The sequence below is a fragment of the Euleptes europaea genome, chromosome 15 (assembly GCF_029931775.1).
Source record: "Euleptes europaea isolate rEulEur1 chromosome 15, rEulEur1.hap1, whole genome shotgun sequence".
Taxonomy (NCBI): Eukaryota; Metazoa; Chordata; class Lepidosauria; order Squamata; family Sphaerodactylidae; genus Euleptes; species Euleptes europaea.
In genome coordinates this window covers 59,630,558-59,650,613 of record NC_079326.1, presented here as the reverse complement: position 1 = coordinate 59,650,613, position 20,056 = coordinate 59,630,558, and the positions used below count along the sequence as shown (strand labels likewise).

At 45.8% G+C, this 20,056-nt stretch overlaps 1 protein-coding gene across 1 annotated transcript in view; it reads right to left on the bottom strand.

The window, feature by feature from the left end:
* SPAG16 (sperm associated antigen 16) overlaps positions 1 to 20,056 on the bottom strand; it is a 220,209-nt gene that overhangs the window by 21,033 nt on the left and 179,120 nt on the right. The window contains exon 14 of the mRNA XM_056861239.1: positions 19,001 to 19,127. Coding sequence (XP_056717217.1) covers positions 19,001 to 19,127 — 127 coding nt within the window. The remainder of the gene's footprint in view (positions 1 to 19,000; positions 19,128 to 20,056) is intronic.

Sequence of the window (20,056 nt, the reverse complement as noted above, 5' to 3'; positions counted from 1 at the left end):
GAATCCCCACTTGCGCCATGGAAGCCTGCTGGGTGACCCTGGGCAAGTCACACACTCTCTGCCTCGACCCTGGCTGGTATTTGGATGGGAGACCTCCAAGGAATACCAGGGTCATGGGGTGGAGGCAGGCAATGGCAAACCACCTCCCAATGCCTCTTGACTTGAAACCCTTATGGAACTGCCATAAGTCAGCTGTGACTGAAATTTTCTTTTTATTTCTCAATTTTGGAAGTAGGTTGTATATTATTGTAACTATACTGGTCATTTTTAGTGTAAAATATTATTGGGGGGAAAAAACAATAGTTGAGAGTGTGTATTCCCACAACACATAAGATGATAATTTAACAAAGGTCTAACTGTTTAAAGTTCTTTCTTTTTCTATATGGAATTGTATTTCAGGGAAATCCTGAGCCAAGTTACATCCCTCTAGGCCTATGGAATTCAATGGACTTAGAAGGTATAATTCTGCCGAGGACTGTACTATTTAAGTCCTACAATATTAGGCTCCACTGAATGATAAGTTGTACCTGGTTGGGGACATGTTTAAATACATGATGTAGACTTTACCACTGCTGCGCTTTCTCTGGTCACAGTATTCGAAGAAAGCAACCCCATAATTAGTGGCTCACTGCAGCGCACTCCCATAAGCACAGAAATCAATTTCCTGATGAGTCACAGTTTACTGTCTTGTGTGTTACACTCGGAGTAGTGGCCTGCAGGTGCAGAGTAAGGAGAGCCAACACCTCGGTTGGAAAATAAAAAGGGACATGCTCATTCGATTATTTATTCACATTGAACAAAGGGGTTCTGAGGCACCCGCAGGCCAAACCCCACCCCAAACGTATTTGTAGCAGGAAGGGTTAGTCCCTTTTAACTGATGGTTGAAAGGGGGAGGGGGCGGGGTCAGCCCTGCAGTTTTATAGACTTCCTCCCCCCTCCCCCAAATCCATCAAAGTGAAAGCAGCGCCCTGCTCTTTGGCTCATCCTTCCACTGCCGTGGCAAACTGGGCTCCTTCTCCTGCCTCCCTGAGTCGCAAGTTCAGGCAGGGCTGGACTAACCATTAAGCAAAACGAGCAGGTGCTTAGGGCTTCAAGGGAAAGGGGGGGCACCACCACGGAGGAAGCTGGCCTCACAGCAGGAGCAGGAGCCTGAACTTTTATCTGTTGATTCATTCATTCATTCATTAATATGTTTACATTTCACCTTTCTCACGGAGGTTTGTTTAGCAACTACAGATTCTAGCAAGATAGACAAGAACATGCTCAGCTGGCAACTGGAAACACTCAGGGTGAACAGGCTGAAACTAGGGCTGCCAACCTCCAGGTACCGATGGTGAAAAGGGACCTGGCAACCCTAGCTGAAACTTAATTTGGAGGTAACGGTAATCCTGACCCGGGATCAGGAGTTCAGGAGGCTCTGGAGGGGGGTTGGGCGGCCCCGTGGAAGGGCAGGCTCACAGGGTGGAGCTCTCCTGCGTTCTTCTCTGACCCTGGAGAGGCCAGCGGCACCAGTAGCTAGGAATGCCTTTGTCAATTTAGGGTGGCTTGCCAGCTGAGGCCATTCCCGGAGAACACGCATCTGGCCGCAGTCATGCGTACCGTGGTAACACCTATGGCAGACGGCTGTAATGCCCTTGGAGGTGATCTGGTTCAGAATATGGCGGCCAGGCTGTTGCTGGGAGCGCAACGCGATGAGCTGGCAACAGCCATGGCTGCCTCAACTGTGCTGGCTCCCAGTTGTTCTGGACCCGATACGGAGTGGCAGTCTGGGTCTGAGGAACCTGCAGGACCCTCTCCACGCACGGACACAGAGCCCAGCTGAGGAGGCACAGGCTGTGGCAGTTTGCTTGGAGGGATTCCTTGTGAAGGCCCTCTCCAGTGGCGATCTGTAGACTCTGGAACGCCAGAAATTATGTTTGGCTCCTTGGCTAAAGGCCTTCTGATGCCAGTGGAAGACTTTTTGTTTGTTTGTTGTTTCTGAAGGTCTTGTATTTACCTGCTACATTATTTTCGCTGATAAACTGCTTGTTTGTTTCCCAGGTACTGTTGCATTCCTTTAATACCATAAATTATTCCAGCTATCAGTGTGTTCTCAAATGTGTACTGTTTGGGGTCTTTGAACTGGTTGAATACAGCACGAAGAGAGTTATTGTCTAAACCCAAAGATCTCAACTGTTCTTTTCCTAATTAGGAAAGGGAGAAAAATAGGACATGTTCATAGGCTGAAATACTGAACTTGAACAAAGAAAAATGAAGCCACCCTTTAAGGCTTTCGGTTAAAGCTCTTGAAACAAAGGTTTACAGAAGAAATGTTGACAAGGCACATCTGTGTTATTATAATAAAACCTGATGTCAGTATGAAAGTTTCATGAATTAGGAAGCTGGAAAAGCTCTGCTGCTCGGCTTTGTTCTCTAGATAAAAGTGAATTATGCTCAAGTTTTTTTTATCAAGACTTGCAGTTTTTAGACCCTTTCACAGAAGCAGCGTTCGACTAGACAGAGTGATTGTTTCCTAAGTAAAGTCCTGTAAGATTCATCAACTTCTAACACAGGAAAAGAAAGTTTAACAAACAAGTTTGGGAAACAAAGCAGTTCAAGAAATTCAGGATTTTAAGCAATCCTTTTCTGCAGATGACTTCTTAAAACAGGAAAAAGGATGGGCAGTTCCCCCCCCCCCAGATATGTCCCAATGAAAACAGCTTTACTTACTCTCCTTTGTGGTGAAGCCATTATGAATACAAGCACAACATGCATTTGGTACATGGTAATGCGTTTCACCCCACTGTCAACCTGAGCATGGATCAGTCCACACAGCTGATCCACTTTCTGGATCACACCTGCTAATGTCATTTACTTGCTTTTGACATTTACATTACCATTGTGTGTCTACATTAACTCCTCTCTACTTAAGGAAGCAAACAGGACGGCTGCTGGGCAGCACCAGCTTTAATCAGCGCGGGGAAGGGTGACGTCAGGACACCCCGCCTGGCCGCTGCGAAGGGAGGGGGAGAACCGCGAGGTCAGCGTGGCCTCGCGAGACGGCCACGGGCAGCAGCCCAGTCCCGTGGGGCCTCTCCCTTGCCCTGCATCCTGCCGGTAAGTCCACAACGGGGGGACCTGATAAGTCAAGTCCCCCTTTTTTCTAGCTGTATCTGAAGAAGTGAGCTGTGGCTCACGAAGGCTCATCCCCTGCCAGGAATTTTGTTAGTCCTGAACTCTTGCTCTTTTTTACTGCTATTGACAGACCAGCACGGCTACCCATCGTGATGTGTTTCACAGGGTAGCTGTGTTGGTCTGCAGTTGATCAGCTTAGCGATCAACAAGAATTTGGGGGAGTAGAAGCTTTCACGAGTCAATGCTTTGTATCTGATGAAGGGAGCTTTGACTCTTGAAAAGCTCATACCACTCCCCCAAACTTTGTTGGCTTCTAAGGTGCTTCTGGACTTGAATATAGCTGTTCTATGAATGGGGTTGACAGCTCTGGGTTGGGAAGGCTGAAGAAGGCGGGGTTTGGTTAGGGGAGGGACTTCAATGGAGCATAATGCCATAGAGTCACATATTGTGTAAGTGTTGTTTTAAAAAGGAGAACCTACAGAGTAGACTCCTCATTTTCTGTGGGTGACAAAAACGCCATTCACAGGTTTACGTGTTATTTCAAAAGCGAGGCTCAGTCATTGTTAGTATGACAATCTCACTGCTGAGGGTGAAGGAGCAGAGGTCTGGTTAACAAAAGCTCGAGTCCTCATTAGATCATAAAAATAGCCGAAGCAGACTGCAAAAGATCGATCGCAGCCTTTGAAACATTTGCGAAATCTGTGTTTAATTAAAATCTTTTAAATATGCAAATGAACACTAATCCCCCTCATTTTTTAGTGTTAGTCTGCCCGTGTGTGCTCTAAACAACTCTCGATAGCTTCAGCTGCAGATATGCTTTTAAAAAAATCACATTTGCAGGTCTTTTTTTTGTTGTTGAAGGGATAACTATGGAGGAAACAATTCAGCTGTGAGGCACAACGAAAGCGTTCCGTGAAGCATAAGTCTCACCAAGATATTATGTGTTCCTTCATAAATTTTTACATAGTGTGTTAATTAAAACACTTTTCATTCAAGCAAGACCTCTTTTGATGGAAAAAAATCTGCACTTTTCAATGCCATGATTGTACAGACTAGTCTACAAAGTATCAACAATTGACAAGTAGACACCAATATGATGTCCTGGTTTCTCTCTCATGGTTGTGCAGAAAGGCACGGTTATAACAGACAGGGTTGCCAGGTCCCCCCCTCCCAACTGGCCGGAGGTTTTAGGGAGCGGGGCGGTGGTGGCACTTTCGGTTATACTTCTGGAAGCACTGCATTGCCACGGCCGGGTGGGTGGGTGGATACCACCCACCTGGCAACCCTAACAATGGAAGTAAATACAATAGGGGGGGAATCAAAGTTAGGATGGTGGGTGGGAAGGAGAGAAGGAAATGGGGGTTGCCAGGAGGAGGGACACAGGAAATAGTATGTTGAGGGGGGTACAGGGGAAAGTAAGGTGCTGCCCGCAAGCCTTTGTTCTCCAGAAGTCAAGGGGTGTGCAATAAACAGAGCAGGGCATTGTTTAGGGTGCTCATTACCTAGGGTTGCCAGCTCCGGGTTGAGAAATACTTGGAGATTTTGGGGGGCGGAGCTTGAGGAGGGTGGGGTTTGGGGAGGGGAGGGACTTCAGTGCCACAGAGTCCAATTGCCAAAGCGGCCATTTTCTCCAGGGGAACTGATTTCTGTCGCCTGGAGATCAGTGGTAATAGCGGGAGATCTCCAGTCACCACCTGGAGGCTGGCAACCCTATCCCTGTCCCTTATGAACCCTCACTGTTATGAGTAGCAGTTGCTCAAAATCCTACTAGGTCCTAACAGGCACTGCATTAGCACGTGAAACTTCTTCCATCAAGAGGAAAAACAAGGCAGTAGTTCTGCCTGCAGTCATCAGGATACTGGCGGGTATTTTATAATTAGCAATTGGCTCTAAATAAAGAAATGCACAAGAAGGAATAAACTAGCCAAGAACAACAGAAAATGCAGTGAACAAAACCTGTTAAAAATCTGCCAACCTCTTGCTGTCTCCTCACCAGACCTCCGCCCTCGCCATGTACCTCTTACATTGTATCTCTGCCATGTATTTTAATTGTCGTAGGCTGCTTTAGAAATTAGTTTGGGAGGGAAAAGCAGGTTATAAAAATAATGAATCATGGATTAATAATACTGTCAGCTTCAGGACAGAGATGATTAAGCAGAGGCCCTTGCGGGAAAAACTCCCGACGCTGCAGGTGCCCCATAGTCAAGGCCTGTTGTGTTCACAGAAAAACATCAGCCCACCTCAATTTGAAGCCAAACTCTCAGTTCCATTTCAGTTAAACAATAACCGTGGAAACACTTCAAATACTTCCTGTGCCTTTGACGACTTCCCTTTCCCCAACATTTGAGACATAAGCAGGAATAAGAAACAGGTCTGATGATGCTCTCTGGAGAGCCAGCGAGACGTATTGGTTAGGAGTGGTGGACTCTAATCTGGAGAACCGGGTTTGATTCCTCACTCCTCCACATGAGTGGCGGGCTCTAATCTGTAAGCCAGTTTGGTTCTCCTTTAAAAAGGTAGAGAAAATTGGGTTATAAAAACCAACTCCTCCTCCTCCTCCTCTTTCTTCCTTGACCTTAGTCAGATCATGAGAGGGAGGGAATCTTGGGCATCTTCTGTGCATGGAGCAGGGATCACTGGGGGTGTGGGGGGAAGGTAGTTGTGAATTTCCTGCATGGTGCAGGGGGTTGGACTAGATGACTGTGGTGGTCCTTTCCAACTCTGTGATTCTATTATTCTATTTGAGTTCCCTAAAAAGAGGGATCTCCTGACCTTGATGGCCCAGGCTAGCCCGATGTCATCCGATCTCGGAAGCTAAGCAGGGTCAGCCCTGGTCAGTACTTGGATGGGAGCCCACCAAGGAAGTCCGGGGTTGCTATGCAGAGGCAAGCAAGGGCACGCCACCTCTGTTCATCTCTTGCCTTGAAAACCCCATGAGGGGTCGTCATAAGTCAGCTGCAACTTGGACACTCTCCACCACCACCAAAATCGAGGGAAGGCAGCGATGGGAGCACTTGCAGCCGCACCTAACCTATCATAACTTGTGTGAAAGAAGTATAGAAACTGAAGACAGAAAGCAGCACCCCACTAGCAGCAGAAATCATGACCGGAGAAGTTATGCAAGATGACTAACCCGCCCACCATTTTGGACAGGACAGATGACAGTTTTGCACAGGTATTCGGAGAAATCTATTGGCCCTCGTTGCTTCTGAAGATCTACCCTGCAGTCCTGCTCTCTCAGCACCAAAAAGAATTCTAAAGAAATGCACTTGGCCACAACATTCAGCATATTTGTAGCTAAATGACAATATATATGATAGATCACGATGGGTAGCTGTGTTAGTCTTCCACTAGGAGTAGAAAAGAGCAAGAGTCCAGTAGCCCTTTAAAGACTAACAAAACTTCTGGCAGGGGATGAGCTTTCATGAGCCACGAAAGCACATCCCTTGCCAGAAAGTTTGTTAGTCTTTAAGGTGCTACTGGACTCTTGGTCTTTTTCCACTGCTAATATATTTGATGTGTTACATGATGAAACACTAGCACACATGGCAGATTGCTAGGGTTGCCAGCTCCGGATTGGGAAATTTTGAGGATGGAACCTGAAGAGGGTGGGGTTTGGGGAGGGACCTCAGCAGGGTATAATGCCACAGAGTCCACCCTCCAAAGCAGCCATTTTCTCCAGGGGAACTGATCTCTGCCGCCTGGAGATCAGTTGTAATACCAGGAGATCTTCAGCCACCACCTGGAGGTTAGTACAAGAATATGCTGAGATATCTGCAAAAAAGGTTTGTATTGGAAAACCAAACAAACCATAACAGCAAAGTGCTATATACAGAAGTGACAAATCACATCAGTGAAGTGCTATGTACATAAATTGCCATAAGCGTATACAGCAATCTACGCATATTTTTTTGCAGATATCTCAGCATATTCTTGTACTATTTTCCTAACCTATGATAACAGTACAGAGATGTTTGTTTTTGTTGGTTACCACCTAGAGGTTGGCAACCCTACTGATTGCAAAGGCCCGCTGATCTGTGCCATGCCACCTGCGCCAAGCGGCCTCTCTGCCCCTAGGTCACAGGCTCGAGAAAAGGGCATCCAGAAACCAACAGCAAAAGACCAAAGGCCACGATCCCACAGGACTACACTTGAGTGCGCTCTTTTTCCCTACCCTGTTATAAATAATGCTCTCATTAAAATGCTGCCTTGGAAGAAAGGCAAGTCCATTAATCCAGGGGTAATTTTTACTGGCTCCTGAGATGTACACATATTAAAAATGCAGCCTTGGTAATTGCCACGCATCAGCCTCCTAGTCGATGCTCCTCTTTGAGCTTTTAATTATTTACTTCATTTGCATAGACGTTCCAATTTATGATCCACTGTTTAGTTGTCAAGGGACAGTTTTAGTCATTTCTCTTTTCCATTTTATGTATTCCTTTTGCATCCTTGGCAAGTTCCCTGAGGCTTTTTTCCCCTCTCAGGGAACAACATAAGGCAACCTCTGCAGACAGACGACCAGCCTCCTCCTGGCACGTGTAGTCAGGGAGGCTAAGCAGTTAGGCTACGACCCAAGTGACCTCAGCATAACTGGAGGCTCCCAGAAACTTCCTCCACATTATATTAATAGAACACACGTCCCCACTCAAAACCCCCCACCACAATTACTCCAATTCACCTTCCTTGAGGTATTTATTCACAGAGCACACAAGCTTTGTGTTTCTTCAACAAAGCTTGAAGAATACTTTCCCTTCAGAGAAACCAGTCCCCAGAGGAGTCCAGGGATGCATTTCTGTACATGCGAGGTTTAAACTGTTTGCGCTTTCTTTGAGCTAACACAGCAGAATGAAAAAAAGGTATTTGACATTCAATTGTACATTTTAGCAAATGTGGGCATTACAATCAGATGACAAACTAATTTAGGCATAAAATGTTTCAAACATTATGTATGAACATGCCCGGTGACCCAGGGGTATATTTTCTGCTATGCATATTAATGAAGCATGCAGGAAGTCTTTTTAAAATTATTCTATGCAAATTACACTTCTGTGACAGATTCAAGAGGAAGGCCATTCCACACCAATTCATAGCGAGATTTCCCCTCTATCTACCACCCGTTGGCTACCTTTGGGGTGGACACCGCAAGAGAAAGGACTATTCATTAAATCCTCACATGACTCCAAATTGGGAGGAGCAGTGAAGACAGAGATAGACAGAGTTAGAATTCAACAAGATCTGAAAACACTGCAAAAAGTGGGCGGATGTGAATAGGATGCAATTCAACAAGGGCAAGTGCCGAATTCTACATCTGGGTAACAAAAATGAGCGACACGCATACTGGATGGGGAATACACTTCTGGGTAGCAATTTGTGTGACAAGATCTTGAGTTACGGGTGGACCGTAAGTTAAACATGAGCAGCCAGTATGATGCAGCTGCAAAAAAGACTAATGTGGCCAGGGGTGTATGAACAAGGGCATAATATCCAAATTGAAAGATGTCATAGTCCCACCGTACATCGCACTGGTCAGGCCACACCTGGAGGTCTGTGTGCAGTTCTGGAGGCCTCATTTCAAAAAAGGATGTTGACAGGATCGAGCGGGTGCAGAGTAGAGTGACAAGGATGATCAGGGGCCTGGAGACCAAGCCCTGCGAGGAAAGGCTGAGGGAGTTGGGAAAGTTCAATCTGGAGAAGAGGATGTTTAGGGGAGAAATGATTGGTCTCTTTAAGTTTTTGAAAGGCTGTCGCTTAGAGGAGGGAGCTGTTCCTGTTGGAAGCAGAGGACAGGACTTACAATAATGGGTTTAAATTGCAGACAGAAAGATACCAGATGGATATTAGGATTTTTTTTTTACAGTGAGAGTAGTTCAGAAGTGGAATTGGCTGCCTAGGGAGGTGGTGAGCTCCCCCCTCACTGGCCATCTTTAAGCAGAGGCTGGACAAACACTTGTCAGGGATGTTCTAGGCTGATCCTGCATTGAGCAGGGGGCTGGACTAGATGGCCTATATGGCCCCTTTCAACTCTAGGATTCTATGATTCTAAGATTAGGTGTGATGTAAATATTTAAATAAAATAAACATGTTTGACCCTAAAAACAGTAGCCCTGTGTCAAGCCACTTCCCTTTCCTCACAATGTTTTTAGACAGTCATTTGTGGCACGGCACAGTGTACGCTTCTTTAGCTCCATGTCATGTCATTTGCCAATGCTGACATGGGACAGAAAAGGCACAATGTGGGTAAATATGGGAAGACACAGAAGAACTTTACACAAGGCTGCCATTTTTGGTGGCATCCCAGCATCAAGGGGGGCAGCTGGTGTCAGCCTTGCCAGGCAGCTTGCCTTGTGTTTCAGAAACAGACTTTGGCACAAATCGAGTTCAGCCGAATCGCCGCTTGTGTTCTTTATTGAGCACCCATCAACACTCACACGAGGATTGCCAGGTCCCTCTTCGCCACCGATGGGAGGTTTTTGGGGTGGAGCCTGAAGAGGGCGGGGTTAGGGGAGGGGAGGGACTTCAAAGCCATAGAATCCAGTCGCAAAAACAGCCATTTTCTCCAGGGGAACTGATCTCTATTGGCTGGAGATCAGTTGTAATAGCAGGAGATCTCCAGCTATTATCTGGAAGTTGGCAACCCTAACTCATACCTAGATCCACTTTAACGTGAGAATTAAACAAATAGATAATGAGCAGTTAAATGTGCCCCATTCGGCCTAACTTAGTCCTGCAGGTAGTGAGACGGATCTTCCCCTCCCGAGGGACGAGCTCAGCTCACGACTCCCCAGGAGAGCCTTTCCTGACCGCACTTCGTTCCAGCGGCAGGGAGGCCCCAAAGCGTTCCCTGGCTTGGCACTGACCTCCGGCTCCCAGCTCTCATGACTTGAAAAGAGATGGATCTGTAACCCCCATTATCTTTGAGCTCCCTCCCTTAAGTGCATTGGGACTCGGGAGCGAAGGAGAGAGGACAGCAAATGTGGACGGAGCCAAAGCATCTTTCACGGCAGGAAGGAAATTGATTACCAATTCCCATCTCAGCAAGGGGGAGTATCTTGGCAAAACTCCGCTGTCCCTGGGGATTTCTCTAGGCAGCGCCCAGCTGAAAGACTGAGGAGGTGGTACAATGAGGGCAGAGCATCGGAGAGCAATCAATCTCTGCAATTCGGTAACCAAGTTTGCACAGCTTCTACTCAAATAAATATAGTTCTTCTCTTCCAGTTCCCCCCCTCAATTTACTCTGTAATTGCTAAATTCTCTGTCTGTGCCAATTCTCTCGTTTGCCAGGTATTACTAACGTCATAGGCAGTTCAGAGTAGCACATCCAGGGGTTTGGTTGGCTACGTGAACAGGAAAGGCTCTGAGCCAGCCTGGGAACATAATTTGTGCTGGGAACAAGTCGATTTGTGTTGTTGTGAAAGCATGGGTCCCATGAAGGGACTCCTCCATTTCTGCCCCAACAGGGGTTCCTCCTCTACCTTTACTCCCAGGGGTTCGCGCCGTATTAAGCAAAACCGAAGGTGTATAGAAACTCCTCTGGGTTTTCCTCATATTCAGAGTGTCTCTGAATAAAAAATTCCCCCTCCCCCATGGGTGAGCTTTCCTATGCCCCCCCAACATCTGGGCACTTGGGGGGGATATATCAATGTTCTGCAGTATTTTTTTAAAAAATCCTTCAAAACTAACCATTTCTGTATTGTGGGGGGAAAAACTTTTCAAATGTTTTTCAGCAAGAAAAGGTCTAATTTTGACGGAGTTTCTGTTACAGAATCCCTTTCGTACCTAATTTATTGTGTGCTGATTTTTTTAAAACATGCTTTTGGCATAGAAAGGGATACTTCTGAAGGGTTTCTATTATTTTTTGCTTGTTTCTGTGTTGAACAAGAGGGCAAATGCACTTTTCTGTATCCTAGAAACAAAAATCCCGAGAAACACAGAAAACGCTTCCTAGCTCCAAATAATAACTGAGCTGCGGCATTAAGCACCAACTGGAGTCTCTGAGTGGAGTTCAAGGGGAGACCTGTGTAGACAGAGTGCATTACGATAGTATGGATCCAGGTGGCCAGATCAGCCAAGTCTAAGTAGGGGGCCATCTTCCAAGCTGAATTAGGTTGGAAAAAAGCATTTTTCAGCTGCATTAACTTGCTTCTCCGGGAGAAATACTAACCCCTGGGATCTCAGCCGAGTCAGCAAAGGTCAGCTGAACTCCACTGAAAGTGGAAAGCATAATGTCCTTGAAGAGGTCGGGTATTCCAACCATCACGACCTCCATCTTTCCAGGGTACAGTTTCAATTTGTTCATTCTTAGCCATTTCACCACAGCAGTCAGGCCATGGCTCAATACCTCTACCTCATTCCCAGGAGATGTGGACAGAGAGAAGTAGAGGAGGGTGTCATCAGTATATGGTGTTTTCCCTACTGTGCACAGCCAAAGAGGGCATTTTTGGGGACATATCGTGAGAGGAAGCAAACTTGGCCAATATTCTGTGTGAGTGGCTGAGCAGCTATTGGTTTGTCTTCTAGCACTCCACTCGGGGAAGTTGGCAGCCTTCTTCTAGTGGCTCTTGCACCAAAGGAAGGTTTCTGGGATTGGCAGCAGAGTGCTAGGAGGCCAGTCAGGGTATTGCTTGAAAATGATTGTTTTCAGCAGGTCATGTTACTATGTTGACCCCACATACTGAAAGAGTATCTTTGGAGATGACTTCTTATCCTGTGACGTCTTGGTGATAGCTAAGCAGAGAGGGGGAATTATGCTCACCAAACCTTCTGCTCAAGCGGCCACAGTTCAGACTTCAAGAAAAAGGAAAAAGTGATGAGTGATGCTGAACAGGAAACCAAGCATCTTGGACTGAACCTTTCTAAGGCAAACAAATTCACCTCTGGCAAGGGCAGTAACTGACACAGAACTTTGATTGTGCAGAATTTTATGGGGGGTTTCCAGCTTCCTTACAATTTCAGTCATGTGTTTGAGAAAGTACAGGTGGCAAAAAGAGGAAGTAAAAACCTCAGCTGATCCCACACCCCTTCCGCTTCCAGCCTTTCTTACTGCACACTGCCCCCTGAATTGCACTTTCTCAACCTTGTTTTCCCACCACTACAGAGCTCCTTATGAAAATATCACAAATTCTGCAAAAGTTCAAGTATCAAAACCAGGCATGTTGTTGGCAGGAGAGGGGGATATCAAGCACCTTTATGCAAAACAAAGAAATATAAATCAACTATGTTGATTTCCATAACCAATATTGTGCTTCACAATTCAATTACCGTATTTTTCAGTGTATAAGACAATGTTTTTTTCTTTAAAAAATTGCCCCCAAATTGGGGTTGTCTTATACATGGAACGCCACCAGCCAGCAACCAGTTTGAACGCCGGCCACCGGCCTGACAGGGCCACTGGCCTCTTTCTCCGCTCCCTCTCTTCCCGCGGGGAAGAGAGCGAGTGGGGAAAGAGGCCCGTCACCCTAGCCGGCCGGTGTCTGACATTCAAGCCGGTCGCCGCCGACCGGTTTGAACGTCGGACGCCGGCCGGCCAGCCAGGACAACAGGACTCTTTCGCCTGTCAGCTGTCAGGTGGGATGGGCAGCCAGACGCTGGACGCCGGCCAGCCATGGGCCTCTTTCGCCCCCATGTATAAGACGACCCCTATTTTGTTTGTAATTTTGGGTTAAAAAAATACGGGTTGTCTTATACATGGGGGTATCTTGCACACGGAAAAATACGGTACTCTGATATAGTCAGAATAGTACAGAATATTTAGGAGAAGATGCCAAATGCTCAGCATGATTCACACATCTTCAAGACAAATATAATAAACAAAATGGCAGCAAGCCCTTTGAAACTCCTGAATGTCTAAGGACTGGCATGTTTCCCCCGCTCCCAGTGCAATAGAACAATTTTCTTGCTTTCTAATCAACATGAAAGGTTTTTCTTTCTACTTTCTGTATGAGGTGTGAATACAAAGTGTATAAAGGGAAGACAGGAATGATATACTCAAAATTACTTTTTACATATGGAGTACTGAAGTTTGGTTGGAGCCACAGCCCCTGTATCACTCAGGTCTTGGTCCATCGACACTTGGCTCCCAATTTGCTTCTGTGACCAACTCAAGATGTTGGTGTTGACCTTTAAATCCCTACCAAGGTTGTATATTAGTAGATACAATGCCAGAACTGGTACGAGGAACCAAAAAGCCCTACAAATAAAAGGGCTCACAATGAAAACTCAACCTTTAAGGCAGACCAACACAATAGCGTTCGTCTGGCTCCCACGCAGAGAGAGAAAGTATTAGGGAAGCTCCAGGGGGAGTAAGTTCCACAGCCACGGAGCCACATTTGAAGTCCCTGGCACCAGAGACGGCCAGATTTACCTCAGATAGCAAAGGGAATCTCTGGAAGGTCTCCATGGATGGCCGTTTCTTTCGTTAGAAGACAGCCATTTGGAGAGACAGGTGTGCAAATGTACTGCCCGTTTGTCATGGCAGTAGGAAAGAAGAACTTCCTATTGCTGAGCCAATTTTCTATTTAACTGGAACACATTTTTTTAAAAAAAATGTTTAAATACAGATGTGATCCAGCAACACAAGAGTTTTAACACTGGTGGCAGGCATAGCAGCAATCCTATTAAAAGTCTTCTTTTCCTTCATGCTTGCCAAATGCACACAGTGATAGAATACCTGAGTGGTACTGATATAGCATTGATAACAAAAATACACTCAGCAGGGACACAACTGAGCCCACACACAGTGCGAAGATATTCTTTGCAACCCTTTACTAATTCTGATGGTTTTCCTAAGCACTTTTCAAAATCTGGGGAAACAGTTTAAAGCAGCTGCAAAAAAAAAATGTTTTCTTCCACCTTCATGAAGCCCAGATGGCTGCCTACCTTCACTCAGCCAGCCTGGGTATGTGGACCCACGCCATAGGAACCTCAAGGTTAAACGACGGTCAGGCGCTGTACATTTATCCGCCATTAAAGTCAACTTGGAAACTCCTACTGGTACAGAATGCCACTGCTCAGTTATTATCAGGAGCTAGAAGACACTGTTGATGGTATGTCATGGGGTTGTTTCAGGTGTTTGTTGTGGGGAGAGGAAGGGAAGGAGATTGTAAGCCGGTTTGATTCTTCCTTAAGTGGTAGAGAAAGTCGGCATATAAAAACCAACTCTTCTTCTTCTTCTTAATGGAAATATTGACCATCTTCTTCTATTCTTTTTGCAGAAATTATTAAAACATTCCTCATTGCATAGCTGGCTTGGTTTTTCATCAGAACTGGGCCAACCTCCCCTTGAGGCAAGGGCCTAGTTACGAGCATTTAGGTTGTTCATCACGTCATATGTGAGCAGTGAGGGCTCTCTGGTGCTCCTGAAAGAGGACCCTTAAAGGTCAGCATGATTCAAGACTGACTCTGAGGCTTTGGTGAGAAATCGTGTAAGATTCCCGACAGAGTGGTTCCTCAGTGGAACAGGCTTCCTCAGGAGTTGGTAGGCTCTCCTTCTTTGGCAGGTTTAAGCAGAGGCTAGATGGCCATCTGACAGCAAGGCTGATTCGGTGAACTTAGGCAGATCATGAGAGGGAGGGCAGGAAGGGATGAGCCAGGGCTCGGCTTTCGTGGCCCTTTCTTACATGTCCTGGGTAATGCCCATTGCCACTTTGGGGTCAGGAAGGAATTTTCCTGCGGGCCAGATTGGCCAGGGATCCTGGAGGTTTTTTGCCTTCCTCTGGGCACAGAACAAGAGGTCCCTGAGGGAAGGGAGGAGGTAGTGAATTTCCTGTGTTGGCAGGGAGTTGCACTAGATGACCCTTGAGGTACCTTCCAGCTCTATGCTTCTATGGCCATCTATGCTTGGTAATTAGCAGCACGTTCCAGGCTGAAGGGCCCCACAGCTTTTTTTGAGTTTTGCACGCTGAGTCGTCATTCAGGAAGCGACTGCGAAGCTGGCCCATACCTGCTTTGCATTTCTTAAGAGCCCCTTTAACGCGACCTTTTGTGTTTGCTCTGCCCTCACTGCGAAGAATCCCCTCAAGGAACCATGCAAAATTAACAGCCGCATGTTAGCTATGCAAACGGAGGTTGCTAATGGAAGGAACAAAGGAGCAGGCAAGGGGGGTGGAATTTCTCCTTTTGCATCCTGACCGTGAATAAGCATTTTAAAAGTCGCATTTAAAAAAAAAAAAAAAAGCTTTGAGCGAGCATCAAAATTGATCCTGCATAAATGGCCTATGTTTCTATGATCACCAAAGCTCTGCTTATAGAGCAGGCTGCACCTGTTCACCCCAATTTTTAGGTATCCTCCTCCACAATTTCTTCCCTCCTATACCTATCTGTTGACTTCCTAAAGCCTTTTAAGAGCATTCATCCTGGCCAGGCTAAATGCTCACTCCTTGGCGGTTTTGAGGGGAAGGTTCATACGTTTACCTTATTCCGAGCTAATCTGCCTGTTTCTTAGGTAAGATCGACACAATTGCATATATTCTTTTGGAGTGTCCTTTGTATGCTAATCTCAGGATGCATTATATTTCACCGTGTTCTCCAGATCATTCTTATGACCTAGTGACATAACTACTTGCTGACAGGGATCCAAAAAGAACTCTAGCAGCTGCATTTTTTAACTCCTTTTCTCTATTGGGTGATATGTGATTAACAATAAGTATTCACTGCTCAAGATCAACGTATCACAGAGCTTTTATTGGGAAAAAGGAAAGGATAGGTATGTCATGGGTAATGTGTGTGTTGTTTTTCTCTGCATTGTTTTCTCATTTTGTAATCCTAGTCCTATTGCATTGCTGGTTGGATGTCTTATGATGTCTGATTGCATCGTTTGTATACTTTGCAATCTACCCTGTATCTCAGAAAGGTAGCTATAAATAACTAACTAAATAAATGCTATATTTTACCATCCAATGAAACAATTTCAGCAGAGATGTTGTTGAATAAGCATAAAAATTTGTTTGAAAGAAACATTTGAGGGGATCTGAAGTACCACACTGAAGTACTAGAGCATACGTGCATAAATTGCAGCTTTTTTTCCTTCAAAAAGAGAAATTGAGCCCTACTCATCCTCATTAGGAAAGGAAACGCCTCCATTCATACTCTTGGGTGCCCCCTGCAATGGATGTGATATACATACAGCCGGTCCTTGACAAGCCAATCCCAAATACATGATGTACTATATGAGGCTGGACCATGTCCCTGAACATAATACCAGAGAGCAGGGTCATCTGCTGAAGCCGAAGGGTGGGAGACTAAAAACAGATAAAAGGAAGTATTTCTTTACACAATGCATAGTTAAATTGTGGAACTCCCTGCCCCAGGATGTGGTGATGGCCGCCAGCTTGGAAGGCTTTAAGAGAGGAGTGGACATGTTCATGGAGGAGAGGGCTATCCATGGCTACAAGTAAAAATGGATACTAGTCATGATGCATGTCTGTCCTCTCCAGCCTATTATATCAGCTGCTGTGAGACACAGGCAGGATGGTACTGCTGCAGTCATCTTGTTTGGGGGCTTCATAGAGGCACCAGGTTGGCCCCTGTGTGAACAGAATGCTGGACTTGATGGACCTTCTTGGTCTGATCCAGCAGGGCTGTTCTTATGTTTTTATGTTCTTAACACACACCTGCATGAGAAAACAGCCCTGAAGATGCAAGGACATGTCGGTGCACATCTTTGAACTATAGTGTGTTGACATGAATCAAGTACAACAATCATTCCTGGAAAGGACGCCTACAAGATGACATTTCCATTGTCTTCCTAACCCTGAAACTCTGATTAAATTATTGATTGTGAAGCTGGCTGCTTTCCTGGAAGTATCTAATGCAACAATTAAAGGTAAGCAATTAAGGATGGAAAGAAGATTGCTAGAAATGAAGTCCAAAAAGGTCATTTCCAACATACATTTAGAAACAAACTAAAAGAAATCAGAGAATTCAGACACAGCCTAATTTAAGCCATTTTTAGAGCAGTGTGTATCTGAACCAAGGCCCCATGAAACAGCTATTAACCTTTTAAAAAACCTAAGGAGATCTGATCATGAATCTCACTAGTTTTGTTCTGTAGTTAAACAAAATGGTAATGTTTGAAAAGGTTCTCGATAGAACGTATAAACAAACAAACAAACAAACAGAGGCTTTCCACATACAACATGAGATTCTATCCTTGACTTGTACTAGAATAGGCAAAAATAGGTATGTTATCAGTGACACATAGGGTATTCTCACCCTGAGAAGTAGCTAAGTAGTATGAACAGTGAGGAAGGAAGGGCAGTAGGTACATCATGTTTGGATTTGACTGACTTTGTTATTTAAAGTTTCGGCCTTGAAGGACTGTGTGTGATCTATGACCAAGAAAGCTATTCTGTGGTTTTGGGGGCTAGCCAGCTTCTATTGGCAGTTTATTCCCAGCTTCACCAAAATGGTTGGCCCTTTCATTTGTCCAGACATCACACTGCTGATCATGAGGCTGCATTCTGGATGCTTTGCACTTTGTGCCATGAACCCGTTCTACAGATGCCTGAGACAGATATCCCACTCATACTACAGACAGATGCCTCCAGTGTGGGAGTAGGCCCAGTATTGTCTCAAGTAGTACAGAGAGAGGAACAGCCCGCATTGTACATCCTCCAAAAGCCAGGGGCCTGAGAAGGTGGTTATGTCGCAAATGAGTAGGAATGCTCACTATTAGAAGAAAGGCAAGAATAAACAGAGAACTGCAGCTGCTACCAGTGCAGGGGTCACAGGAGCGCTGAGCAGAAAGCCACCTGCCCCATCCCTGGAGGGAGGCATGCACAGAGGTGCACAGTGCTTCCTTGGAGGAGGGGATTCGAGCCCCTAATCTTTGGCCAGGGTTCCAGAACTTGCAGAATTGCTTATGCGCCTCTGCAGAATTCATATGTGGGATTGCACAAAAGAACATAAGAAAGGCCATGCTGGATCAGACCAAGGTCCATCAAGTCCAGCATTTGTTCACACAGTGGCCAACCAGGTGCCTCTAGGAAGCCCACAAGCAAGACGACTGTGTCAGCATTATCCTGCCTGCGTTCCACAGCAACCAAAATATTAGGCATGATCCTGGAGATAATAGGTCTGCGTCAGGACCAGTATCCATTTTTACTAGTAGCCATGAATACCCCTCTCCTCCATGAACATGTCCAGTCCCCTCTTAAAGCCTTCCAAGTTGGCAGCCATCACCACATCCTGGGGCGGGGAGTTCCACAATTTAACTATGCGTTCTGTGAAAAAAGATTTCCTTTTATCGGTTTTGAATCTCTCACCCTCCAGCTTCAGCAGATGACCCCATGTTCTAGTATTATGAGAGAGGGAGAAAAGCTTCTCCCGGTCCACTCTCTCCATACCATGCATAATTTTACAGACCTCTATCATGTCTCCCCTTAGCCGCCTTCTTTCCAAGCCAAACAGCCCTAAGCGTTTTAACCGCTCCTCAAAGGGCAGTTGCTCTACCCCCCTGATCATTTTGGTTGCTCTTTTCTGCACCCTCTCAGGCTCTGCAATATCCTTTTTTAGGTGTGGTGACCAGAACTGTACACAGTATTCCAAGTGTGGTCTCACCATAGATTTGTACAGGGGCAGTGTGATAGCAGCAGTTTAACTCTCTATTCTTTGTCTAATGATGGCCAGCATGGAATTCCACTAAATTTATGTAAGATCCCATAGCCTGAATGCACAAATTAGCAACCAGAGTAAATAGAAAAGTCACATTATTAAATTCAGACACATCCTCCATTTCCTCCCACTTCCCTTTAGGCATCAAGATCTCGTCTCATCTACTTGGTTGTTTCATTACTGCAACAACTTCAAACCTCCTTGCTCATCAAACAACCACCGTGTTTTCCTATGATGAATGAATTCATCGAGTCTTCAAAGCAAGAAGCTCGCTTACCGTTCTAGCATCCCAAAGAGACAGGGTCTTGTCTGCAGAGCTGGTGAGGATGATGTTAGAGAAAGGAAGAAACTCGATGCTGTTTACTGAGTCCTTATGGCCACGCAAGGTGTATCTGCATCTCTCACTGTAAAAGAACACAGTGGTACATACGAAGCAGTGGTCATTTTAGAATAATCAGCAATGGAAGGAAACACAAGAACGGTAACAATAAATACAACATGCCAACCAGCTATGGCTTTGCCTCATACAGATAATAAGGCGATCGTCAGTTCATATCACTGCTTCCAGTCCTGAGAATAGAAGTTCAGCTTTAAATGTTAAGTCAGTTGCTTATGTACACTTAGATGATGCTGTTAAAACAAAATTACTCCATAGAAAGTCGTGAAATGGTGGATGTCTCAAAATAATTGAGTTCCTGCTGTATACGAAGGGTCTTATTGGGTCAGATGAAGGATTCTGCTTCAAACAATGGCCAGCCAGATGCTTCATGGAGACCAACATATATATATCTGGCCAGGAAGACAGGGGAGCAGTTACTGGCTTTGACTTAAATGGTCGTGAAGATGCTTCTGCTGGCCAGAATCAGGGTGGCCAGGTTTCTGAGCTAAAGACTAGGACATGCCAAATAGGAAACCAAGGAACCCCGAACAGAACAGTCTATCTGGACCCAGAGACCTTCATTCAAAATCCATTCTGCATTTTCATTGCAACATTTTTTGTGCTGTGATACTGCAATGGAGCCCATGCAAGTCAACTGGCATTCCTGGCTCCCGTTAAACCCAGTGGGCCTTCAAGCCTCTCCCACTGTTCCCAATGGGCGATCCTGCCCTTCGTTTTAGTACAGGCCAGCAGCAAGTACACCGAATCCTCCCAAGTGCGGAGGAGCAAATGCTGTGTGCAGACAGCAGAATGCGAGGGGAAAGCTGGGGAGGGGGAAAAGGAGAGGGAGGCAGGGGAGTGGTGGAGGGGGCGACCCATGCCTTCAGCTGATTCCTCCAGACCCCCCTCCTTCACTCACAGAAGCCACTATGGGGAGCGGGCCCACCGGAAGCT